At 45.2% G+C, this 27096-nt stretch overlaps 1 protein-coding gene across 1 annotated transcript in view; it reads right to left on the minus strand.

Annotated features, from left to right (window-relative positions):
* MDGA1 (MAM domain containing glycosylphosphatidylinositol anchor 1) overlaps positions 1-27096 on the minus strand; it is a 188255-nt gene that overhangs the window by 107551 nt on the left and 53608 nt on the right. The window contains exons 2-5 of the mRNA XM_077811908.1: positions 16799-16938; positions 9896-10070; positions 4847-5043; positions 1335-1467 (exon numbers count right to left, since the gene is read on the minus strand). Coding sequence (XP_077668034.1) covers positions 1335-1467; positions 4847-5043; positions 9896-10070; positions 16799-16938 — 645 coding nt within the window. The remainder of the gene's footprint in view (positions 1-1334; positions 1468-4846; positions 5044-9895; positions 10071-16798; positions 16939-27096) is intronic.

Genomic DNA, 27096 nt, shown 5'->3' on the forward strand with positions numbered 1-27096 from the left:
AGGGGCTGAAATGAAAAGAAGGATGCTTTCTTTGCATTTATCTGGGGACCGTGGTTCTGAAGAGGAATGAGATTCTATAAATCTATAAACATATCGTCTCAGAAGTCAGAGCTAGAAAAGCTGTATGAGACCCCATTCCCCTTGACTAGGGCTGGATTGTGTCTTATAATGAATGCTCTACTGTTCTGTCCTCTCTAGTTTGAAAGGACTCAAGTGATGGGGCTTCCACCTTTTGAGACAGTTGTAGAGATCTCACTGTTAGGAGCATTTTCCCCTAATATTTAACCTAGGTTTTTCTTTTATTAAGGTATTTAATTATTTATACATAAAAACATTTCATTGTCTCAGCCCCTAGGCTCAGTTAGATCAATAAGCATATTTTTCTACAGTATTAACTATTTCTCATCAACAGTTGGCACCATCAAGAGTTCTGCCTTCATTGTACAGAAATGACACAAGGGATGTAAACTACTTTGTATTATATTAGAGCTAGGTGAATAGTACATTACATGACATTACAGAAATTAGTTCAGCCTCTTCTTTGATCACAGAACATCCCAAAGCAAAAAAAGCAATTTTCTCATATTTATTCGTTATTTAAAATATTTGACAATTTTTTTGCTTTTTAGTTTTTTATTAATCTGTTGGTTGTGACCAGCTATCTGCAAGGATTTGATATACGATATTCTGTTGTTAATTAGTCAGGACCTCTCTGAATGATCACATGATATTTTTTCTGTTCATTGACTAGATGATCACTCAAGCATTCCTGTCATGAACATTTGTGCACGTGGTTGTGAAATTTGTTTTGATATCTGCTTTCCACAGACATCTCTGCCAGTAGAACTTGATGGCTTGAGTGGTTCTGGAAAGCAGCCGCATAAGGGGTGTGAATCAGGGTGGAGCAAAGTCATCCAAATATTGTACGGAGTATTTTTGGGAAAGTTCACGCAGCATTTTCCCAGATATCAACTGTACAAAAAGCAAATCAGGAAAGTTGCTTTTATTTTTCTTGGCTAGTTAAAAATCTACATAGTTCCCTCAACACCCAAATAGAGACTGTTCTCATGACATCCCACCAGCCATGGCAGCTGAGAGCTCATAAGAATTCCAAGGACTGCTGGACACCTCCTGCTCCAACTCTTTGTTTGGCTCATGCTAAGTTTTGTATTGTGGACTTGATCCCATGCCTACTGAAGTCAGTGGGAGTCTATCCACTAACTTTAATAGGTATTGGATTGGATCTCACTTCACCAGACCCTGGAAGGAGGACAGCTGATCAGCAAGCAAGAGGTGCTCAGGACCCAGAGGCATTTCTGTTGCTGCTCTCTTACCTGTTGTGTTAGTGAGCTGGAAAGTGATTGACTTGTCAAGGATGCCGCAGACATTCCGGACGGACACCTGACATGTGTAACTGGCATAATCCTGTGGCCTCAGGTTTTTCAGCTTCAGAACTTTGGTTTCACCCTGGGAATTTGGAAAGAAGGGGAACAGAATAACTGAATGATAGATGTACAACAAACAGCTTTCGGCTACAAATCTGTGATCTGATTCTGAGACGTGCTGATCAATGGGAGTTGAGACCGCCCAGGACCTCTCTGTATCAGCCCCTCATTCCTTTGTAAAAGAAGCAATAAAATGTTCGTGCTGATAATTCCAACACTAGTCATTGTCTAAATAAATTAAATAAATAAATAGAATCAGCAGCACTACCATGTAACGTGGAAGCATTACTGAGCAGCTTTATAGATAATCTCTTGTCAATTGCTGTCAGGATCATCTTGCAGGATTGAAAGAATCTTAACTACTTAGAGCTAGATTCTGATCTCGCACTGGGATATCCAGCAATAGCTCTAGTCAGTGGAGTGTCAATGTCATAAAACCAGGGTAACCAAGATCAGATTCCAGCCCTTAGTCTTTTAATACTTGGCTAAATATATGCTCAACAGTTAAACTGTAAAAATTTGCAGTAGAGGAAAGAAAGGGTAATTAAGAGAAATATTAAAAGAAATGATCAAACCTTTATTTTCTCTTTGCTCAAGATTCTAATCTCATTTACACTGGTATATTTCCAGAGTAATGACACTGTCTTTAATGGAGTTGCCCTGGATTTTTCATACAAGTGTAACTAAAATCAGATTCTGGCACTGTCAGTCACTGGCACACAGCAGAAACAGAATAACTCTGTTAAATGCACATGATATGGGTTCTGTATATTTACAATTATGAGACACGCTTATGGGAAGTTCTGAGATGCACCCCATGGTTTGTACCCTCTAACTTGTATGCCTTTATGACAGTTTGCCTTTGTCCTTTTATTTGTGTAAATCTCTTTTTACAGATTTTTTAAATAAAAATCTGTAAACGTGAAAAGATATCAGCTTGACAAATCCTCCCGAGATGACTGCATGGGACAGGACATGGAGCTCACAAACATTAATATACATTGAACATGTAGTATCTGACCTGAGTGAATTAGAAGATAAATTCCTAGGGGACCAATACCCAAGTGAAAAACACTTCCCTGGAGATCCGTTGCTATGCTGCATGAACAAGGGCATTTACAATGTGCATGTCAACTAGTGATTTACACATGGTTCATATGCATCCAGTTTATTGATCAGTAGATATAGGGTCGGGTAAATGTGTATAAACCTAGATTGTAAATCAGTTTACAAAAGCATAAACTGTTAAGCCTTTAGCTCATTTGTAAAATGTCAGCCATCTAAATCTTATACTGACACCAGTGTATGTGGCCTGACTGGCTGAGAATACAACAGTACAAGTGTAGCTGAACTGTGATTTGTTAAACATGAGGCTTCTGAGTGACAAGACTGATTCTGCTATCACACCAGTTTTATATCCATGTAACTTTGCTAACTTCAATTTCTGGCTTAAGCCAGTAGAAAGAAGAGGAGAATCAGGGCAGCTCTGCATAAACAGGGCAATCCTACACCACTTTCCTTCTAGCTGGCATCTGTAGAAATGACCCATGCTGGCAGGGACATCCGTTGACAGGAACCCACAGATGCAACACAGAAGAGAACTTCTTTGACCTGTACTATTGTGGAAGGCACTATTCCACAGCCTAAGATCTCACCATTATCCAGTTTCTCCTGATAGTCAGCCTCAGACTCCCTGAAAAGGGAAAGCCAGAGGAGGAGGTGATGTTCTAAGGCCTGGAAATTCCTTACTGGACATTAGACAGCACTGGACTAGATGGAAAATCCCCTCAAGACCAAAGTAGCAGCACTGACCTACAATATATTTTTTAAAAAAAATCTATCACAGACCCACAGGGCTGTGCTCTCTCTGTCCCTATCTCTCTTTCGGTTTTTCTTCCAACTGCCCATTTCCATGGCATGCAGGGAAGGCTTGTTACAATAAACTATGAACAATGCCTCAATAACTGAGAGCTTGCCTGGGACATGGCTCAAAAGAAAAAAAGATCAAACCTGGCCAGAATCTGCTCCAGGCCCAGTTGCAGGAGCCTTGGGTTGGCAGCGAGATGTGAGGGATGAAGCTGTCCCCTCAAGAACTACCCTTTCGCCCCATCTCCTCCTCATTGCCTCATGGCATCGTTTTGCCTCATTAACCAACTTCAGCAGTGTCAGCAAGGCAGTCACTGAGGGGCGTTGAAACCCATAGCAGATTTTAGGGCACCATTTCCCAGAATGCTTTGGATGGCAGACTACCCAAGAGCATTCCCTTCCACCACCACTACAGTTGCAGAGAAGTAAAACACTGGGACTTAAGGAGCAATGTGTGGAGGGGGGAGGAAACAAGCATAAGAAAGCGTGAGGAATTTGACTTGCATATTAAGGTGGGGGGAGAGGGGGAAAGAGAGAGAAACAGAGAGGAAGAGTACATGTGTATTTGGGCTGCACATGCTGCCATTCGGAAAAGCTCTTCATTATTAGCACCGTCAGTTCCAGCAATTACAAATACCCATGCTTATTTCCAGACAAGAAACACTCTTCATAAATAGGAGACGTATGGTATCCAATCAGGAACAGAAACAGTGCCACATGACTTAGGGAACCAATCACATGGCCCGCTCAGTGAATCATCTCAACCATTCAAATTAATTTCCACAAACTCTTCATTTAATGTTAGGAGTAACTGACACAAACATGAAAACCCTGGCCGCTCGCAGGCAGTTTGCCAAAAGGGAAAAGGGATAAAAATCTGTTGGCTGTGAATAGTGCACGCGGCTCTCGGAGCGCATCAGCACGCGTGCAGCAATGGGAGGCTAGGGGACGTGCAGCTGGAGAGATGGGAGGACAGGGGAAGAGTACCGGGGGCCTATGGACTGGATTCCATTTCTCTCTTTAAGGAGCAGAACCAAACAGAATAACCTGGCCTGGATTCCTGAGGTTTCCTGCCTAGCCATCCCTAGCTCCATCCCCAAAGAGGCTGCAGTGCCCCTTGGGCACGGGCATCATTCTGATGGTGGGACAGGAAATTACCAGCTATGATCCTCCCTCGTGCTCCACTCCTCTCCCTTTGTCTACACTAAACACTTTAGGGGAAGCTCTGCAGGCGGAGGAGTCCTCTTGATCCATCACCGACCTCTGTATTGGGAGTGTCCTTGCAATCCACACTTCTCCTACCACCCTCTCCTTAGTATATGCAACAAGCCAAGAGGGGAGAGAGAAGCATCACCCACAGACAAACTCTGCAGGGATCCTGGATTATTGGGGAACTATGGTGGGTGCCAGGAGGAGGACAACATTTCCCCTCCAGGCATGGTAGGGATGGACCCATGATGATCTTCAGGTCCTGGTGGGTGATTTGCCAACACAAGCCAGTGGTGAGGTTTGGGGGTGGGTGATGTCTCTCTCACCTGTGTGTAGAGTGGCTCATAGATATCCACTCCATTATCCTGGCTGTGGGAGAGTGTCTCAGCACCCCGTTTCCAGATGAAGCGAGCAGGAGGGTTAGAGTTGACGGTGCACCGGAGGAAGACCGTCTTCTCCTGGTAGAAGCTGCCACGTACATCGCTGATGGTCTGGTGGACGGTGAGAATGGGCTCATCTAGATCTGGAAGGGAGGGGGGGAAGGTCCGTGGGGGCCATTAGCAAGGTTCAGGCCAGGGTACGCGCAGCCTGGTGAGCAGACAAAGCTCCAGGAGAGAGGAGAAGAGGGGAGACCCCACATACACACACTCAGTCAGCCAGTGAAAACACTAAGCTAGAAGCAGACCTGACTCAAAACATGGCACCTGAAGGGAACTGATGGGAGAAACCAACCTTCTCCAGTCCACTCCACAACATTCCAGGAGCAGGAACTAAGCTCCGATTTGCAGCCTCCAGCTGGCAGTAAGATGAACTGATTAGCTATCTGGCAGGACCCCAATGACATCATTCATGCTCCCAGATCACCTCCCCCCACTCCAATCTCAATCCTCTGTTCTAGCTGACAGGCAAAGGGCGCCAAACCCCAGGAACTCTCCTCCCCCACCCTTGTTCCCCTCTGCTCCCACCCTTTACTTCCATGGCCTCTGTCCCCGAACGGGAAGGGATTTCTCCTGGGACGTTGGGGCTATGTCTTCTCTTGGACATGGCCAGACAATGCAAAAAAACATGAAAAACCCTAAAGCTGAAGAGCAAATGGGAACAGACAGAAAGACAGAGATGGAGATTCATCTCACAGACAGGAAAGAGTCTGGCAGGATGTCCACCATGGGAACATGGGATGTAAGAACAGAGGAACATCTGGATGCAGCCTCTTCTCTCCCGTTAAAAGTGTACCCCAACCCCTTCTTCCTATTACCATGTGCACAGATCCTATCTCCCCTCCACTATCCCCTCCTCCCCTTATTAAAAAAGCAATGAAAATATCTTCCTTCCCTACCCCAAAACTATCCATTAGACTGTCCTCTTCTCTCTCCCCTCCCTAGAAAAAAACACCCTCCCAAGTCCTCTCTCACTTCCCCTGCACCAAAATCATGTGAATCCCAGCCCTCTCAGCGATGGGATTCACCTTTAATTTGAGAGGATCTGAAGAAGAGTCCTGCAGAGAGTCCCATTTGGGGAGCTCGCCATGCTGGCAGGCTTTGCCCACTGCAACCTTCCTGCTAGAAAGGGGCTTCTCAAACTGTGCACCTGCGCTGTGAGGGGCTGGTGGGGGAGCAGGAAGGGGAGATGGGGCTCCCTCAGACAAAGGGGCTCCCAGACTCCAGCAGCTGGAGAACCCCTGGACTGGAACATCAGACAGCATCACCGTTGAGATTAATAGACATTCAGACCCCGTTTAAAGTTGTACTAATTTGGAGAGATGGGACCAAACTGGACCCCTGAATCTGACATGCCCACAACCCCTCTCACAAACACCCCACATTTTGAGGGGAGGGTGGCCACTGAACTTAGTGGAGTGACTCTGAATATCCCCCCCATCACCAAGCTCAGAATCAGGTCCCAACTTGACTGTGAATGCTACATCTGAGGTAACTATCAGGTAAAACTCATGCACACTGCCTTCATTTGTGCCTCTCTGCGACTCCCTCCACCCCAGAGTCCATGAAGGGAAAGGATGCATTCCCATCACTCCTTGTTCTTACATGTCTCTGGATCTTAAAATATTGGTTCAGATGTTTGCAACTTTGGAAATCTGGCTACAGAGGGAAAAGGTTAATCGCTGTTAATGCGCTCTCTGACTAGCATGCCTTCCCCACAGAGATGTGTGCATGGACCAGTCTATTTACATATTTTAATGAGGCGTGTGTTCTGAAGACAGCATTTATAATAGGAGCCAAGATTTGTTAGCCTGACAGCACCATGGCTCAGGGACATGAGCAGAACTGTTAGCTGAATGACAGAAAGAGAGAGAAGAAAAACAGAGAGATGAGACCCTTCTCTACACATGTTGTTAACAGGAGAGCTAACTGAATTTTATACTATCCTTCCCCTTCATTCATGACCCTGGGCAGAGCCTACCACCACCCCACTCCTCTATTTCCTTCCTTTATCCCTCAAGACATTAGAAGACTTGAGTTACAGCTAACATCCTTCCAGCCTTCTAATGCTTAGTCAACGGGAAGCAAGAGGGTCATTATTACAATAGATGTTCGTCCAACCCCCATGGACAGAGCACACCAACTCCCCAAAACTCCCAGCCCCCGTCCAGTTGCACTCTCCCCATGGTAGTGCAGAGCGTTATCTTCCTTTATATTCCTAGATTTCCTCCTTCAAACCCTCTTTTAATAGCTGCCAGCCCTTGGTGCAGCCCTCCTGAGAGAAGCTACAATAAGTACCAAGGAAACACATATGTCCCTGGTGCACAGTAACTCCGCTGAAGTCAATGGAGTTGCACTAGGGATACATTTAGCACTGACCCAACCGCATGGAATGCTTCAATAACAGCATCTCCCTCTTTCCATTTGTCTTCCCTTTCCCCAGCATGGAACCGCTCCAGGAAGCAGCATCCCTGCCTAGTGCAGTGAGACCTAGGAACTTTCTGCTGGCAACTGCAGCTTCCTAGATCCCCCTGCCCAGGTGGCTGGTTGGCAGCTGTTGATACTCAGCTGCACACTCCCTTGCTTTTTCCCCAAAGGAAGACTTATTTCAGTGAAAGTCAAAAGGATCGGGAGCTCTGGAAGATCTGGGTGCATAAATGACATCCTACGCCCTCCATCCATGAGACTCGGCCTCTTTAGGGCTTCAGTCTCCAGGTCAGTTTAGAGCTTCCTTCTCATGAAAGCAAAATGCCTTCAGAACCAGGACTGTACATACTAAGCATGACAAGGCCAAATCCATGCCTGGTGCAACTCCCTGGCTTCAGGAGAGCGACACTAAGGGTGGATGTGGCCAAAAGTGTGTTTGTGTTTTGCTCTTCCCATAAACCACTTGATCTTGATCCAAGAGAGACTGACACACCCCAGCCCTCACCAAACCAGGACAGGGAGCAGTTAGCCTCCTGATTCTGGCCCAAGACAGTGGGATCATTCACTGAAGGCTACTGTACCCTCCTTGGAACCATCTGCATGTGCCTAATGGAGCTCCCTGGGCAATCTGCAATACATCCTGCTGAATGTTCCAGAGTGCACCAGTGAGCACCAGGGTTGGTCACTGAGGACACTAAAACCAAGAGCAGCATTGAGATTATGGGGACTATTTCCAATTATGTATTAGGAGGGAGGGAAAGAAGGGTATGGTTTGAAATTCTGGCTCAGCTGACTAAAGGCTGGCCCTGGTGATCCCTCAACTGACTACCTGATCTTTCCTAACTGCTCCCTTTTATACATAGCAAATAGTGAAAGAAAGCGGACTCTTCTCCCAGAAAACACACAAACAAGAGATGCATTACCAAGTCCATGTGCAGAGTAGATGTTAGTATCAGAAAGTCCTTGGCCACCCCATTGGCCCCACAGTTCTAAAGGTCAGAGATGCATGAGGAACCATAGGACTCTACATCACCCTACTTCCAAACTGCACCCCAGATGCAAAGGGACCTCCCACAATTTACAATGCTCATATCAAGAGTCTTCCCACAATCCCATTCCTAAAGACACAGAGCCCAGACTAGCTGCTGTGCCAGGGGCTGAGAAAACCAAAGTTCCCTTTGTAGGGGAGCAATTAAATGCCTGAACTGTATACATGAAAGGGGAAGGGTGGACAAGCCAAGAGTTCCTAGATGGTTTGGAAACTTCTCAGAGCAAAGGCAGCTAGAATCCATGGAGAAACAGTGACCCCACCCACAGCAGGATTAGCTGCAGGAGGAGTTACATATGTCCGCTGCCTAAGTAGTAGGATGGTACTCACCCAACACTGCCCAGTGGGGTAAAGCAATGGGGCAAGATAAGGGAGGAGAAAAACTCAAACCAAAGCAGAAGGCAACAGTCAAAGCTGATTTAAAATAGGAACCTGCCCAGGCTGCAAGATACAGTTCTGGGTCCTAATTCACACAAAGTTGTGGGGGTGCTCAGGCCCATCTCTAATGTAAAACTTTACTTAATGTTTAATTAGACCCTCAGAACTGAGGTCAGCGAGGACCTTGGTTTGGTGCCACCAGGATTGGAAGGGAACCGCATCAGTTGGTTGCCCCATGCAATGAGCAGAATTCCCAGCACACAAGGCAGCAGCTTGATGGGAGTCTGTGCTGTACTGTGCCTGCCTATTCTCCGCAAAGCAGAAAGTGTCTACCTAGTAAAGTTCCCTCAAAATTGTGCTGGGTTCCAGGTCTTTGGTCTCTCCCACAAGGGGGTACCCACCCAACAGCAGCACAACCCCATTCTAACCTTCTTCATAACTGGCCACAACAGCCCATGTATAAATGTTGCCCCCTACAAGGGGTAATAACTGGAATCTCAAAGGTGAGAGAGACCCAGGTAGAGCAATAAAAGCCCAGAGGAATTTCAGATTATATCTCTTCCTTTATGGCTTAAATTGAGGGATTCTTGGCTTCCCTCCTATGCTCACCCCTTATTTAGCCATTCACAATTCAGCCTCCTTGGGGGCATCCCAGAATCCTTTGCTCTGTTCTGACAGTGCTTCAGATGAGGCACAGTGGGAATCAGTGCAATGGTTTCTGAGGTGTTCCAGGCATCTGAGGTGGATCCAGTTTGGAGTGGAGAGCAAGTCAATGTCAAAAAGGAGAAAAATGAAAGGGAACAGAAGCCAAACACCCTCACCACCCCAGACAACCACTGGGGACCCTTGGGGGGATCATGGTCCCTTGGCTGAGAGGAGTTGGCTTAGACAGGCAAAGTCATCTTGCCCCACAAAGGGTATAACATCCCAGGGGGAAGTGTGTTCCGGAGGTACCACTTTGGTCCCTTTGTCCCTAAGGGGGTGAGCATGGTTCTAGGTTCATGTAGAGTCCTACTGGTCACACAGTTAGTTATAGACACGCAATAGAGCTGTGGGATGCTCTGGGCTGCCGCTAAATGACTTACACTGCACATCTACTCGAATGGACTTGATGGCAGGGACCCCAACCCCATTCTCTGCTTTACAGTAATAGCGGCCTCCCTGCAGCCTCTGGATCTTCTCAATCCGAAGGGTCTCGTTAAACACCGATGTCTCCTGGAATTTGTCCGAGGCACTACCAGCAGTTTTGGTCCACCTCACCTGCAGGGGAATAGGAGAGGGAGGGAGGCAAACACAGCAAAAGGCCACACAGATGGACTCAGAGCTGTGGACACAGCTTTAAGACCTCAGATTACAGCAGCACTCACCTTTGTGCCCCTCATCTGAGAAGGCAACACTCCCCACCCTTTGCCCACACAGTCAGGCACAGCTATGTTCACTGGAACCTAGGCAGGTCTAGCAGCTGATCCCAAAATGTCCCTGCCAGATGGCTGCACCTGCCCATCACCAACCCCCAACACACTTGTGCCCTGCAGTGACCCCGAAATGTAACAGCTCCTCCCATCTTGCTGTGTGTTCCCCTGCCATTAAACTCCCTCTACTATTCTCAAACGTGCATTGCGTTTGCTCACTCCTGCACAAAACCTTTGCCAAACCCAGTTTGCTTAGTGCTCGCACACACAGGGCTTTCTGTGCCAATCCTTGGAGGGCAGAAACTGGCTTGCAAGCCGAGCGTACGTGGCCAGGAGGGGGGGGGCCTTTCAGGCAACTAGCTCATGGCTACAAAGCTATTATCACCACTTCACTTGGCACCTTTTCATCATTCTCCAGATAATGGAGAACAAATAAACATACAGAACATATAGCAAATCTCCAGAACACAAAGACCTCGTAGTAATGGGGGACTTTCACTACCCAGACATCCCTTGGAAAAGTAATACAGCAGAACACATTTCCAGTAACTTTTTGGAATGTACTGGTGACAACCATTTGTTTCAGAAAGTGGAGGAAGTAACCAGAAGGACGGCCAGTTTAGACTTGATGCACACTAAGAGGGAAGAATTGGTTGCGAATCTGAAGGCAATTTGAATGAAAGTGATCATGGAATGACTGATTGCATGACTCTAACAAAAGAAAGGAGTGAACAAAACAATGGACTTCAAAAAAGCAAATTTTAACACACTCAAAGAACTGGTAGGTAAGGTCCCATCGGCAGAAAATCTAGGGGATAAAGGAATTCAGGAGAGCTGGTAGTTTCTCAAGGAGACAATATTAAAAGGCACAACTGCAAACTATTCTGATGCAAAGGAAAGATGAGAAGAATAGTAGTAGGCCAATATGGCTCCATCAGAAGCTCTTTAAAAAGTACCTGAAAAATTATAAAGGAATCCTACAAAAAGTGGAAACATAGATGAACTGTTAAGGAGGAGTGCAAAAGGACAGCGCAAGCAGGTAGGGACAAAATCAGAAAGGCTAAAGGGCTTGTCTACGCTTGAAACGCTGCAACTGTGCCATTGTAACAGTAATGCTGTTTAAGCGCTTCCATGCGGACACTACCTAATTCTTCCATCGAACTAGCATTGTCTACACTGGGGTTAGTTCAGCTTAACTATGTAGCTCACGAGTGTGGATTTTTCACACCCCTGAGCGATGTAGCTGGGTCACCCTAACTTTTTAGTGCAGACCAGGCGTCAGGCACAAAATGAGTTACACCTGGCAATGGACATAAAAGGCAATATGAAGAGGTTCTTTAAATAGATTAAAAGCAAGAGAAAGACCTAGGAAAGTGTAGGTCCTCTACTTGGCTGGGAAGAAGAGCTAATAACTGATGACATCAAGAAGGCTGAGTTATTTAATGCCTATTTTGCTTCAGTCTTCACTAATGGTGACCAGATACTCCATACAATTAAATATTAACAACAAGGGGAAAGGAACACAAGGCAAAACAGGGAAAGAACACGTTAAAGAATATCAGGATAAGTTAGAAGTACTGTATTCAAGTCGATAGGGCCTGATGAAATTCATCCTAAGGTATTTAAGGAACTAGCTGAAGCAATCTCAGAACTGTTAACAATGATTTTCAAGAATTCATCAGGGATGGGTGAATGCCAGAGGACTGGAGAAAAGCAAACATAGTTAACCATCTTTAAAAAGAGGAACTAAGGGGACCGGGGCATTATAGACTAGTTAGCCTAAACTTCTATACCTGGAAATTTACTGGAACAAATTATTAATCAATCTATCAATTTGTAAGCACCTAGAGGATAATAGGGTTATAAGGAATAGCTATGTCAAGAACAAATCATGCCAAACCAGCTTGATTTACTTCTTTGACAGGGTTACTGGCTTAGTGGTTGGGGGAAAGCAGTAGACATGGTATATCTTGATTTTAGTAAGGCTTTTGATGCAGTTCCACATGACATTCTGATAAGCAATGTAGGGAAATGTTGTCTAGATGAAACTAATATAAGGCAGGTGCACAGCTGGTTGGAAGACCATACTCAAAGAGTAGTTATCAATGGTTTGCTGTCAAACTGGGAGAGCGAATCTACTGGGGTTCTGCAGGGGTCAGTCTTGGTCCAAATACTATTCAATATTTTCATTAAAAAACTTGAATAATGGAGTGGAGAATATGCTTATAAAATTTGAGGCAGACACAAAGTTCGGAGGGGTTGTAAGCACTCTAGAAGACAGAATTAGAATTTAAAATGAGCTTGACAAATGAGAGAATTGATCAGAATTCAACAAGATGAAACTCGTAAAAGATAAGTACAAAGTACTACATCTAGGAAGGGGAAAAAACCAAATGCCCAGCTACAAAATGGGGAGTAGCTGGCTAGGCAGCAGAACTGCTGAAAAGGGGTTATTGTGGATCACAGGTTGAATAGATGAGTTAACAATGTGATGCAGTTGAGAAAAAAGATACATATTTTGAGATGTATTAACAGAAGTGTCATATGGAAGACATGGAAGGTAATGATTTCACTCTCCTTGGCACTGGTGGGGCCTGGAATACTGTGCCTATTCTGTGTGCCATACTCTAGGAAAGGGTGAGGAAAAACTGGAGAGAATCCAGAGAAGAGCAAAAAAAATTATTGATAAATATAGAAAACTTGACCTTCGAGGAAAGGTTAAAAAACTGGGCATGTTTAGTCTCAGGATGACATGACGGGGGACCTAACTGTCTTCAAACATATTAAGGACTTTTATAAAGAGGACAGTGATCAATTGTTCTCCATGTCTGCTGAAGGTAGGACAAGAAGTAATGGGCTCAATCTGCAGCCTGAGAGATGTAGGTTAGATACTAGGAAAAGCTTTCTAACTATAAGGGTAGTTAAGTGCTGGAATAGGCTTCCAAGGGAGGTTGTGGAATCCCCGTCATTGGAGATTTTTAAGAAAAGGTTAGATACACACCTGTCAGGGATATTCTAGGTTCACTTGTTCCTGCCTCAGCACAGGGGGCTGGACTTGATGACCTCTCAAGATCCTTCCAGCCCTACATTTCAGTGATTCTATGAATGGGGATATTTCATCTGTTTGGCTTCCAAAGTGAGAAGTGCAGCTACTGCTGTTAGCCTGTTGTCTCCCTCTCTGGAGGGGGCCCCACCAGTGGTTATTTTTGTAAGTCTCTCTTTTGTAGTAAACACACTTTAATAAAAGAAAAAGAGCACCTCAGAATTCATTTTTGTTACATGTTTAGTCTTCAAACACCACCTGCAGATTTGTCGGTCATTTCACAGTGAACGGAGGGGCTGGAGAAACGTGCCCCAAGAGGCTGAAGTCGTATCTGTATATCCCATAAAAGGTACAGCACAGGCAGCAGCGGTGCAAGCTTCCCCCTACCCCAACCCAGAGAGCATGAAAGGAGGTCACTGCCCAGGGCCCGCTTGTTCATTTGCCTCTCAGTGTCCTTTGGTGGCTGCCTCTGCTCTCAGGGTATAGCTACACTGCAGCCAGAGGCGTGACTGCAGCACTTGTACACATACCTGAGGCAGCTTTGACCTAGGTAGCTTGAACAACAATATTTGTGAAGGCATGGCCGCACATTCAGTACAAGCCCACCCAGGACTCCAGGTATGTACCTGAGTGACTAGCCTGAGCTGCCACGCATGCTGCTGCAGATTCATTCCTATTGCTTTTCAAGCTAGCTAGGGTATATCTACACACGGCACAGTCACACCTTTGACCGGGGTGCTGAAACAATTTGTATAGGGGGGGTTCTGAGAGCCATTGAACCAACCTGTAAACCCTGTATAGGATGGAAACTACTTCAAACCAGGGGGTGCGGCACAACCCCCAGCACCCCTACTTCCAGCACCTATGGAAAAGTTATTTACTTGTTCCCATAATATAAGAACTAGGGGCCACCAAATGAAATTAATGGGCAGCAGGTTTAACACAAATAAAAGGAAGTTCTTCTTCACTCAGCGCACAGTCAACCTGTGGAACTCATTGCCTGAGGAGGTTGTGAAGGCTAGGACTACAACAGGGTTTAAAAGTGAACTGGATAAATTTGTGGAGGTTAAGTCCATTAATGGCTATTAGCCAGGATGGGTAAGGAATGGTGTCCCTAGCCTCTGTCTGCCAGAAGGTGGAGATGGCTGGCAGGAGAGAGATCACTTGACCATTACCTGTTAGGTTCATTCCCTCTGGGGCACCTGGTATTGGCCACTGTCGGCAAGCAGGATATTGGGCTGGATGGACCTTTGGTCTGACCCAGTATGGCCATTCTTATGTTCTTATGCCTTTGACTGCAATACCGTAATCCCCGAAGCACCAGTTGCTATGGTGGCTTCCGGCAATCTGGACACCTAGCCCCTAGCAGCTGGGTTGAGATCCACCAGATCATTTTGCACTGAACACAAAGCAGACGGTAAAAGGACATTCATTCATGACTGACCTCACGCTAGGCAGAACTGCTGGAGGGGAGCGGGCACCTTGGTCCATGCCCACCACCAGTAGACATGGGGCTGAACTGGAGCCATTGCTCTAGAGATGGCAGGATTCTACAGTCCACTCCCCTGCTGGGCAGATTTGCTCAGCTAATGGCCGTCTGTGATGGATTCCTTTAACCTTAGTAGGCTTATGCTGAGATCGTTTTAGGGCCCCAAATCTCAGAGGCTCTTGTTTGCACAGCCGCTTCAGTCAGCTCTTTAATCTTTCCCCAGCCTTTTCATTTCAACCTCGTTTAAATATCTGGGCTACACGTTAAAGCTTTAGTGAGTAACTGGAAGAAAGGGAGGGAAAAGATTAGACAAAGGCTAAGAGAAGAGCTTTGATTTGGAGTAGTGGGGGAAATGGGGGAGAGCATGCGTGGGAGTGGGGTTAAGAGACAGCTGGGATGTGGGCATAGCTCCGTGTAAGCCAGTGTTCCATGTCTGCCTGCCCTCTTTGGACACACACGCCAGTGTCCCGTGTGCACACCTGGGCTCTGCACGTGCTAGTGTTACACACAAACAGATTCTGGGGATGCCACAGCTTCTTGTGCAGCAGTGTTCTGTGTGCACCAATGGTACATCATTGTTCTCAGTCCTGCCTGGCTCAGAGCGCCCATGAGCTGCACAAAGCCTGCAAGCTCTACATGCTCCCAGGCAGAATGGGCACCAGTTCTCTCTCCATGCCTCTATTCTGCACACCCAGGATCTGACCACTGTGGATATGATCAGTGTGCCCAAGTGCCTAGGCTAGGTGATCCTCCACAATGATACCTGAGAGGCTCTGTTGAGTGGCCCGGCTGCCCGACATCCTGGCTCAAACTGTCTCCATCTTTTTGGTTTTTAAAAGACATTTTGTTGGCTAATTCTAACTTGAATTCCTTGGCTGAGCTGCTCTCTCCCCTTTGTCATTTCCTAGCAGCCAAGGCCCTAGAGACATGTAGCACCTGGTCAGTTAGTGCAGGGAAGGGGTGACTGGCACACACAGAACTACAGCTTAGCAGCATCAGTGCCTACGGCTGGCAAGGCTGCTGCAGGGGCAGCAGGAACTGCTGAACTTCTCACTAACCCTCTTATAACCCTCCCCTGGAGAGCTTCATTCCCAGTGTAGCTCACTCCCCAGGGTTTATTCTGGCCCCGAAGGCCCAAGTTTAGCCACAGTTTTACCCATGCTGTGGGGTCATTTACACACACCAGCTGCTATGTAAGAATTTCCCTGCAGTCCTCTCACCTCTACGGCATGTGTCTGAATCCAGCTCTGGACAGCGGCAATCAAAAATTACCACCACTGGCAGCTGCTTGGCATCCACCGTATGAAATGAGTTGATGGGTCCCAGTCCAGGTCATCGTGGACAAGTGTCCACATCAGAAAAATACCCCTCCCGCAATGTTACCCAAACTGAATGATCCCCTTTGCTGGCCTGGTCCAAGAGGCCAAGGCTGAACAGGCCATAAAGGTTCGATTCCACTCCTACGTTGGTGAGGTGTGAAGGGGAAGCTTGTGCTACCCCTGTCCAAGCTGTGCCTGTCCTGTGGAGAGAGGATTGGAGTCTCTAGTGTTACCTACACCACCCTGAATTCAACACAGCCCATGTTTTTAGTTCATTCTGGCCCATTAGAATGGTAGGCGCTCTGGAGAGAGCCTTGTGCTACCAATATACAGAAACACAGGCAGAACTGGGCAATATTTCACCTCAAGTCCTGTTGCTCCCAAAACACAGTTCCCATGAGTACTCGAGCCACAGGGGAATCTCCATATGCTGCACAGTGGTAGGACTTCTAGCCTCGTTGTAGGCTGCAGCCCTAGCTCCAGAGGACACCAACTCATCCAGTGTCTCTGCTCCTCAGCCCTTCCTTTCTTTTGTTACAGCTGCTGCCCAGGAAGCCAGGAGAGAAAGAGAGGAGAGGAACCTACCTCCAAAAATGTAGAAGAGTGAAGGTCGTGGGGAATGGTGTCCTCCAACCACCCCCAATGTCTCCTCTACGAGGCAAGATTAGAGTGAACCCAACAGAGAACCACAGGGGTGAGGGTGACTGGCATTACAGAAAGGTTACCTGTGGTCGTGGGTGTCCGGTGACCAGACACTGCAAGACCAGCGTGTCGCCCTCCCGGATAGTGTACACTCGTTCACTGATGTTATCTTCCTTCACCACACAGGCCTGCCCAGCATGGATGATCTGGGCCTGAGCTGGAGCTGGGAAAGAGAGAACTAATTAGAAAAAGGAATGCCAGCAAAGTATAGGTGGAATCCAAGTCCTCACAAAGCTGTTGGACTTGCCACACCTCGCCCCAGGAGCAACGCAACCTCTGCTGGGCTGCAGAAGGTGAAAGCAAGACTGGAGAGGCAAGGGCATCATTGCTCTGAAAACTGGGGAATTTCCTCCCTCCCCTGGCAACAGTGAATTTAATCTAGGGGAAGAAACTAGGATTAGCAGCTCTGGAGACTGAAGACTAGAGTACACTGCCCCTCTCCGAGAGATAATGTAAGCTAGGGATCCATAGGAACCAGGAACTTCTGAACTATATTCCTAGCTCTGAGAAGGAGCGTTGTCCGGGACTGGCTGTGTGACCTGGTCAAATCAGGAGCGCTCTGTGCCTGTAGAAGAGGGATTATGATTGTGATTTACCTTGCAGTGAGGTTATGGGAGTTAATCAGCCAGTCACTCCAAAGGGCTCTGCATTGCTGTATAAGCACTGGCTATTAGTACTTATCCCCAGAACAGGTTACAGCACAGGCCACGGTAGGTACAAGTCTCCCCCATGCTGTCCCATCAACATGCCTTAGCCCTGTTCTAGAGGGATCCTCCTCTAGGGGTGAGAGAGGACTTCATTTTTTGTGGCTCCTTAAATCCTTGAGATTTCTGCTGAGACTCCAACAAGGGCCAATTAGTGACAACACTAGGAACTGAACCGAGACCACCAACGCTTTTCATGGAGGCCAATGCAGCAGCATCTGAAAGGAAAGATTTTTGGTCCCCAACCCCCCACAAAGAGGGAAGTGAAGGTGAAAGGTTCCATATCCTATTACCAATTCCTTAAGCAAACCAATGCCTCACCCCAAACCCTAACAGTCAGTCCTGATCAACAAGAACAGGAGCCATTTCTACAAGTAATAAGGGGGAATATATAAAAAATCTGGCTTGAGAGGACCTGCATCAACAACCATCCGGTCCACATGCTGAGAGCGCTCATGATCACTGCAGCAGCTGGGGAGTGTTGTATGTGACTGTGCGCATGCCCATTGGATACCAGTGCTTGGCCAGAGAGAAAACTGCAGCCTAACTTTAAGGCATAGATAAACCTGCAGATGTTACTAGTTCAGTGGGGCATGTCTCCTTCCTGCTGCAGCACGTCCCTGTGAATTCAGCCCCTCAGCCCTACCACCCCCAGTGTAATTCAATACAGGACAACTTTGAGAGGGAAACAAAGAAAGGGCTTAAAGCAAAGAATTTTATAAAAACTCTCCAAACCAAGCACAGGGTTTGCAAGGAAACCCCGTTACACAGGCAGAGTTAAATACCAGCTTTGGCACAAAGTTTGCTGAGGTGCAGGGACTTTTTGAGTAAGCCACAGATCCCGTCACCGTGCAACCACCAGGGTTGAAAAATCAAAATATTTTTAGCCAGTGCTAAATGAAAGCACTGCTTTGTGCAGCTCTAAACAGCCAGCTCCGTATTCACTAGCAGCAGAGGCCCAGGCCAGGTTGGGCTTGGACAGTGGAAAAGCGGGGTTGCAGTTGTGTTACTGAGACCAAAGTTGATGTAAGTTGGGGCAGCTCCATTGCCTTTACCCAAACTACGCTAATTTATAATAGCGGAGGCTCTCACCCCCAACTGGGAAGGAGGGTTGCATTTCAATGACTGGCTACCGTGTTCCAACAGGTGACCATTTATAAAACACATCAAAGGTGAAGGCTGCAGTGCTGGAATGGGTCTGCATGCTGGGTGATCATGCCCCCTCTATCATCTTCTCTCCTCTCTCAGTCCAGTTCAATGGCAATTTATTTGCAGGATCATCAGATAAGTATTGTCCAATCAACTGTGAGCTAATAGAATCAATGCACTTATTGGAATAATATTATAGCAAATATATGGACGCTCATCTCTGCCGCTCCTTCCCCCTCCTACCTATAGCGTCTGGAGAGATCTCCTGGGATAGCTCTCACAAGAGTCTTATCATTAAAAACTAAAACACTGAAACCAGGATACAAAGCTACATTGATATGACTGAGCAGATGAGAGACTTGCCTTTCCTGAAAGGATGGGGGATTATTATTCGCTAACCATGTCGGGAGAGGGGAGAAAGTGGAAGCACTTTAAAAAACAGAAAGGGCTTGGTATCTGTAAGGGTAAGCTAGCACTATGGCTAGTGAGGGGTAAGAAAAGGTGGTGCAATCTTCTCACACACAGCTCTGCCATGTCCCCTCAGTGCTGACCAGAAGTCCTTTGCTCTGCTATTCCAGTCCTGGGCCCCCATCCCCAGCTCCAGACGTGCCAGGGCACCTCAATCCTGCCTCTGCAGCACCGACTATCAGTCACACTGATTGTGCCCAATTCTGGATTCGGGAGGAATCTCCACTGCTGATTAAAACAGAGACACCCCTCCAGCCCCAATCTCATCCCGAGTTCTCTCCTTGAAGCTGGGCTGCCTGCATTCCCACAGACTCTTCCCGTCTCGGAGCTCTTTAGCTTGTGGTAATAGCTCAGCTTCTGTCTTGTTAACTTAAATGTTTCCCTAAATTCCTCTGTGCACCCTGCTTACTGTATAGTCCAGCTTGCTTTAGATCTTCTAATTTCTGTGGCTGTCTTCTCTTTGGTTAATGCCCCACTGAAGTCTCCGCTTTTTTTGCTCCTCTCTGATTAACCATTTCCCTCCTGCCAGCCCTATCTCCAAGACAGCCTCCATGGGCTAGTCTACGTGGGGAATTTTATCAGCACAGTTATACCGGTATAACTTCCCATGTGGAAACACTCTGGAATAAAAGTGCCTTTTTCAGGTTAGTTTATGTTGCTCTGGAAGTGATATAAGATAAATTAGAAAAAAGCACTCATTCTGGAACAGAGTGCCCACGGGGGAGTTATACTGGTAACTATAGTGATAAAATTATGCTGGTACATTTCCATGTGTACACGGTCCCTAAGACATGTTCCCTGTCCTCTGTCGCTCCACAGAGCTCTCTCTAGTCCAGTGGGTTTCCATAGAGCTCAGAAGCAAGACTATATTTTTAGCTTTATTGGTAAGAATCAGTAACTTGGTTGAGCCAAGGGGTGCTGGAGCAGGGGGCCATGGTTCTCCCACTTTTTACCAGCCATAAGGACGAAACACGGGGGGGAAAGAGGGGCAGGGCCTCAGGGAGAAGGGGCAGCATGGGAGGGGCACTGTTGAGCACCAGTGCACCCCCCCCCCGGCACGGTTAGGAAGCTTCTGCTGCCCCTGGTTGAGCCTCTTTGCAGCAGGACCCCTTCCCCCGATCACAGAGAGGGGCCCTTGGGAGAGTGAACCACTGCTGCTGATAAACCCTGGTCCAAACAAAGCAGTAGACTCTCTCCTGCAGTAACAGCACTGAGTCTCCAGCAACAACAACAGTCATTTCATCTGTCCTCTAAACCCAGTTTGAGCCCAGGTCTCTAAAAGGAGAGTTCAGAAAACCAGCTGTACCATCTGCAGACGGCTTGTGAAAGCACTTGGCTACCACATAATGGGAATCTAATCAGAGAAAAAACTTTGCCATCAGTTATGTCTTGACTTCAGTGAGACAGCAGGGAGATAGCCAAGGACAAACTCTACTCTCAGTGTTTTGCAGGAAAGATATCCTAGTGGTTAAATCACAGAATTAGAAGCTGTGAGATCTGGGTTCTGATCTCAACTCTGCTGGGATGTGCTGTATGGTCTTGGAAAAGTCACTTTGTCCCTCTGTAAAATGGTATGATGAGGATTAATTACATTTGCAAGGTGCACACATGGAAGGAATATTATTATTTCACATCATCCTGGGTCCCATGGGGTTTTTTAGCTCACAGAAAGGTTACAGGTCCCCAGTACAGTAGACAGGAATACCTCCCTCCTCAGGTAGTGGGACTGCATCTGTCACAATAAACAAGCTTTGTGGAAGCCACTTTCTCCTGTTAGGAACAGGAAGATCAGACTGTGAGGCAAGGGGGCTGATGCTTGGGACTGAAGCAGTCATCCCTGTGAGAGTCCCATAAAGTATGAGCCCTGGGGAGACACAATCTATTTTGGTGGATTTCCCTAAACCTGGATGCCTCTCTGAGTGTGCAAAATGCAAAGAACCACATGAGGCAGAAAAGGAAGCGCTCCAATGTGTGCTGGAGGCGGGGGCAGGATTGTATCCCTAGTCTTTTCTCCAAGGCTTTCAGTCTACTTTTCAATGACCGAAGCAAAGCACATCCTAATATTTCCCACTCTTGAAAGGCCTGGCCCACAGGGCGCTTGGCCTCTGCACTGAGATTTCAAACTAGCCTTTCACTTGATATATTTACACATTAAAGTGAAAGGAAATTCGAGAGGATAAAATAACTTTATGCCAGTGCAATGTACTGTACAATGTTATCACCATAATGTGGGAAGTTTATGAGACACCTGCTCTTTAGAGGTCAATTGTGTTAATAATAAGTAGCAGAGGAGAGAGAAATGGTCTTGTGGGGAAGGCAGCAGCCTGGGACTCAGGAGATCTGGGTCCCGTTCTCTGCTCTGCCACACTACTTGTGTAACTTTGGGCAAGGGATTTAATCTCTCAGTGCCCTGGTTCCCCAGCTATAAAAAGGGGATGACATTGCTTCCTTATTTCACAGAGGGGGTTGTGGGGATCAATCCATTTATGTTTACGAGGCTCAGATAGTACAATGATGGAGGCAACAGAGTAGTGAGGGCTGGGGCAGCAGAAGAAAGACACCCAGGGTGCACTCAAGGCCATGTACTACTCAGACCATACAACTTAATGGGAAGAACGCCACACTTCCTCATATTAGGTCAACATTTTCCCTCCAGACTCTATTTCATGACAGGGCCCTAAAACCAACCTGGAGGAGAGAACCTACTGGGTCAGCTGGCTGGGGTCCGGACACTGAAGAGGCTGAAGTTTTATCCAAGTCCCTCATCTTGTACCAGACAAGTGAGTGGGGCCCCACAGCTTAAGCTCCAAAGAGAAATCGGAGCTGGGTCCAAGCCCAGGAGTTCTGTCAGCTGTACCAAAAGGAAGCCTCCCCCGGCAGGAACTTCTTTGAGCTGGGAGTCTTCTCCCGCTGGGCTGAGTTTATAACAATGCCAGCACAGCCTGCCAGGAGATGACTCTCAGCTAAGACCTGCTCAGAATGGTTCCTACTGGTTTGGCCCAAGGCAGTTCAGTGCAGTGTCGGCTTGGAGTCAGCTCCCTTGGGGCTGAGTTTGTCAGGTCTGCTGTGCTCTGAGCGAGGCTTACGTTATAAGCTGTTCTTCACAGATTTTACACAAAATCCCCTCAGGCTCTTAGTTACATCAGCCAGGTGAGCAAATGTGACCTGCCCTTTTGTTTTCTCGTCTCCATGGGCTATTGTTGGGTGCACTTCCCTCTGCAGTCTGCTCCTCAGCCCAGATATTCAATATTCTTGTTCTAAAAAGGATAGAAAAATCCATACAAGCAGCCTTAGGCTCAGGAGCAAGCCTAACAGCAGCAAACCTGCATCCATTCACCCTGGATAGCCGTTCAGGCCAGAGAAAATGGATAGGTTACACACTCCATTGTCTCTGAGTAGGAGACCACAAGTGTCATCAGCTCAGCTCCTCCGCAGCACACCGTCCACTCCTAAACACAGATCCCAGGAAAGATCTGAGGGTGCTTCACATGGGGACTGGGGGGACAACTCATCCTTACACACTGTGCTGCCCTGCCCCCACCTTCGCTGTACTGTCCTAAGGTTACCTCCTTGGATAAAGAACTTCAGCCCCCAAAGCTGTTAATTCAGCACCAAAAATCCACACGTCAGGTACAGCTTCCAGTCCCGTCCCCCGCTGGTGTGAAGTGGGTTGTTTTGCTCCTCCCTGCTGCCCCCTGTAGACCAGAGCCTCCTGCTCCTCATTGACAGTTCTTCAGAACTACTCAAGACACCAGTTTTGCCAGTCACATGACTCTCTATGTATCCTGTGTGATTATAAAGCATCCTCTTTTGCAAGTAGGTCAAACTATGAAGGCAGAGCCCTTTCCCTGCCTTGTTGATCTGTCTGGGTCAATCTCCCTGGAGTTAAAGCAAACACGGGAGTGGGGAGAGGGCAGTGTTGAACACTCACTTCTACTCTGATTGGCACCATCTGCTCAAGCCCTGAAGAGCCAGGCAGCTGGCTGCCAATCATATTCTCTCACATCTCCTGTCTCGCACAAGAGGCAGCTAGTGGATGAGCTTTGCAGTTGGTGCCAAGAAAGAAGCAGAAAAATCCTAAAACATGTTGCATCAAATGGAGGGTGTAGAGGTTTATTGGAATTAACTTATAAATCATTCCATTTTTCTTGCTGAGATAGTATTGTAATCAGCTACCCAGAGTCTGAGTATCACCATCCTCTCCGGGATGGAATCACAACTGCTCCACTGTGTGTCATAAGCCTTATACTGCTAACAGCTAAGGAAGATTCTCAAGTGGTATGAGCCTCTGCTTTGGCAGCAATAGACAGAGTCTTACCCCAATTTTGCCACAGAGTTCAGAGCAACCACAGAGACCTTTGCACACATGGCACAGTAACATACACAAAGACCTAGGTAACATGCTGTGGTGTTACTGTGGCTTTGATTGTATCTAATTAAAGGGTGTGGGAGAGGACAGTGGGAAAAGGCTGTTGGTTTTAGGTTAGACTGATACACACAGAGCATCTTAATTCAACTCAATCTATGTTAATTATGTATCTAATAAAGGTTTGTTAAATTACTAGCTATGCATTATTATTGTTACTAATAAGAAGACTAGTGGATTACTTGAACATAAAACAATACATGGTAACAGGAGTGAAGGAAATGATAAAAATCTGGAAGAAATTTAAAAAAACGGAGGTAAGAGTTACTCAGAACTGAAAACAAATTTGAACGAAATAAGATGGATCAATTAAGAGTTCTCACATTTCTCAAAATGTCAAGAAACGCTGCAGAAAAATTGGAAAAGGTTTACACAAGAATTTGATTTATTTTTGAGGGCATCCGGATCTACTCATAAGGAAGATGAACAAAAGATTGCCATCTTTTTGACTACTGCAGGTACAAAAGCAATTTCATTATCTAATTCATTTGAGCTTAACGTTAGAGAATGAGCCAACTAGGAGTTTGTTTTAAAAATATTTGAGGAATACTGTTTACCAAAAAGAAATGAAACATTTGAAAGATTTCAGTTTCACTCAAGGAATCAAAGGGAGGAAGAGACTTTTGAATAATTTTTAAACAGATCTAAAGATAAGAAGTAATTTTCAGAATCCAAATCAATGATAAGGAATCAAATGATGATGGGTATAAAAAGGTATCTGTGTAACAAAAGAGACTGTTAGAGTCAGATCTAAATCTAGAAAAAAGCAGCGAGAATTTGCCAAACTGCTGAACTTAATTAACGATTGCAGATTTTAGAAAGAAAACAAATTGATGTGAATATAGACTTGTTAAGGAAAAGGAAACAAACAAGTCTATAGCGTGTTAAAGTTAAAACATATGAGCATATGAAAGAATGTTCTAGATGTGGAAGGAGGCACTAACCTAGACAATGTCCAGCATATGGTCAGACCTGTCATAGCTGCAAGAAACAGAATAATTTCACAGAAGTTTGTAAACAGAGAAGTCTGAAAAGATATAGATATTTACATTTAGTTCAAAATTCAAAAAAGTGTCAGAGAAGACATCAAGTAAGGAATACAGAACTAACATTACAAATGAAGAAAACTGGTTTCTGGGTATTTTGAAACCAAGTCACTCTATAAATTACAAGGAGAATTGGGCACTTACACCATCTTCTAATGGAATATTTATTTTGTATGCAATAGATACAGGTGCACAAGCTACTGTAATTTCAGAAGAAATTATAGGAGGTCTAAAGTAAAACCTGTAGAAAGAACAAATACATATTAATTTACAATCTTTCAGTGGTGAAAAAAAATCAGGTTATGGGTATTAGTGAATTACAGGCCTTAGTTAAAGGCAATTGAGAAAACATAAGATCTGTAGTAGTTAAGGGACAAGATATTTCTAGAAACATATTTCTCTCTAGATCTAACTGGTAGAATTCAGACTATTCAAAATTCTGAAACACTGGAAATTGAACATCAGTTTATAGAACTATGTTTTGAAATTGGTAAATTGAATACAGTGTATAAAATAGAGTTAAATGAAACAAAAAAAAACAGTTATACATGCAACTAGAAAAATATCCTTAGCTTTAAGAAGTAGGGTACAAAAGGAATTGGAAAGGTCAGGTAATTTAGATATAATTAAAAGAATGGAAGAGCCAACTGAGTGGGTGAATTCATTAGTAACAGTAGAAAAGAAAGATGGATACTTACATTTATATTTAGATCCAGAAGACTTAACTAAGTATGCTAAAAGGGAACATTTTAAAATACCTACCAGGAAGAAATATTTGGACAAGTGTAAGAAGCAAAATACTTTTCTTTTTTAGATGCTTCAAATGGATTTTGGCAAATATCACGGAGCAAGAAAGCCAATTGCTATGTACATTTAACACACCTTTTTGGACATTACTGTTTTAAAAGATTACCTTCTGGCTTATGTTCAGCTCCAGACATATTTCATAGAGCAATAAAAAGATTTTTGAAAACATAGGTAGCACACAAGGGTACATAGAGGACATAAGAATATGGGAAAGAACTTTAAAAGAGCACGATAGAAGATTAACTAAAGCATTATCTAGAGCAAAAGAAGCAGGATTGAAGCTTAACAAAAATAAATGTAAATTTAGAGTGCAAGAATAAATGCTTCTAGAAGACACACTGACTCATAATTCATAAAGATTCATAAAGAATACAAGCCATTGATAATATCAAAATATAGATGTGCCCAGTCTAAACAACCTATGACATTTATTCAAGAAAACTTAAGACCCTGGTCTAAAGCAGATTTAGATCTATTTGAATATAAAGGATACGCATACAGTATAGCTCGATTATTTTTCACATTTTCCTGAAATATCTACACTAGAAAACACATGTGCCAAATAAGTCATTAATAAAATTAAAATCAATTTTTGCAATGCATGGCATTCCCAATAGGGCAATAACTGAAAATTGATCTCAATTTCACAGTCAAGAGTTTAAAAGTTTTGCATAGCATATATTTCAGACATATTACATCAAGTCCACATTACCCACAATATAATGGACAAGTTGAAAATGGTGTTAAAATAATAAAAAGATTACTAACAAAAGCTGAAGAAATCAAAACTGATTTATGTTAAATTATAGAACACTGCCATTATGACAAGGTTTAGCACCTACACAGTTGTTACGTAACAGGAAATGTAGAAACAGATTACCTATGCTTTTTCAAAAAGGATATAAGGAAAGGAATAAGTATAAATATTAGTCAAGTTTGTATCAAAAGAATGATTACGATAGAGGATCACATAAACTACCTTATTTGAAACCAAATGATTGAGCAGATATCTAGAATGGTAGAAATTGGGCTCAGAAAGCCACTGTAACAAAAGAGGTCGCACCTCAATCTTATGATGTCATGACTAGTAATGGCCAAGCGTATAGATGAAATCGGAGACATTTGCAATTGTTACCTGCAAGATCAGACTTGGCTGAAGGAAAAAATGATATAGGGCAGCAACAAGAGCAGCAAGAACATGAAAATGACATCATTCCTCTAAGTAATAAGAGCCAGCGAAGATAGAAGTTAGATGGCCATTGGCTCAAGGGAGACCTGATAAATGACCTCTAGAAAGCAGTTAAGATCATTCTGATATACACATTCAAATAAATTTGTGCTAAAAAAATTTAAAAGACAGGAGATGTGGTGGTACTCTGGCTTTAATAAAGTGAATAGAAACAACACACAGGGTTTGCACTAATATTGTAGGAAATGTAAGCATTTCAGGATAGCAAGCAGAGACGAACATGGAGCAGGGGCGTCTAGCACAAAGGGACAGTTTTGTATAGTCATGAAAATGCACCTTCAAGATGAAGCCCTGGATAAAACTTGCTCTGGGAAGGGATGGCAAATGCCGTGAAGGAAGGTTTGGGGTTTTTCGGGTGGAGGGGCAGTGGGGGGGACCAGGGAGGCATTCTCTCATTATTCAGCAGGTGTCATTGATTAAGCGATTAATGATAGAAACCAGAGGCTCCACTGAAACTTTAAACAAAACAAAT

This window comes from Eretmochelys imbricata, chromosome 3, assembly GCF_965152235.1.
Source record: "Eretmochelys imbricata isolate rEreImb1 chromosome 3, rEreImb1.hap1, whole genome shotgun sequence".
NCBI lineage: Eukaryota > Metazoa > Chordata > Testudines > Cheloniidae > Eretmochelys > Eretmochelys imbricata.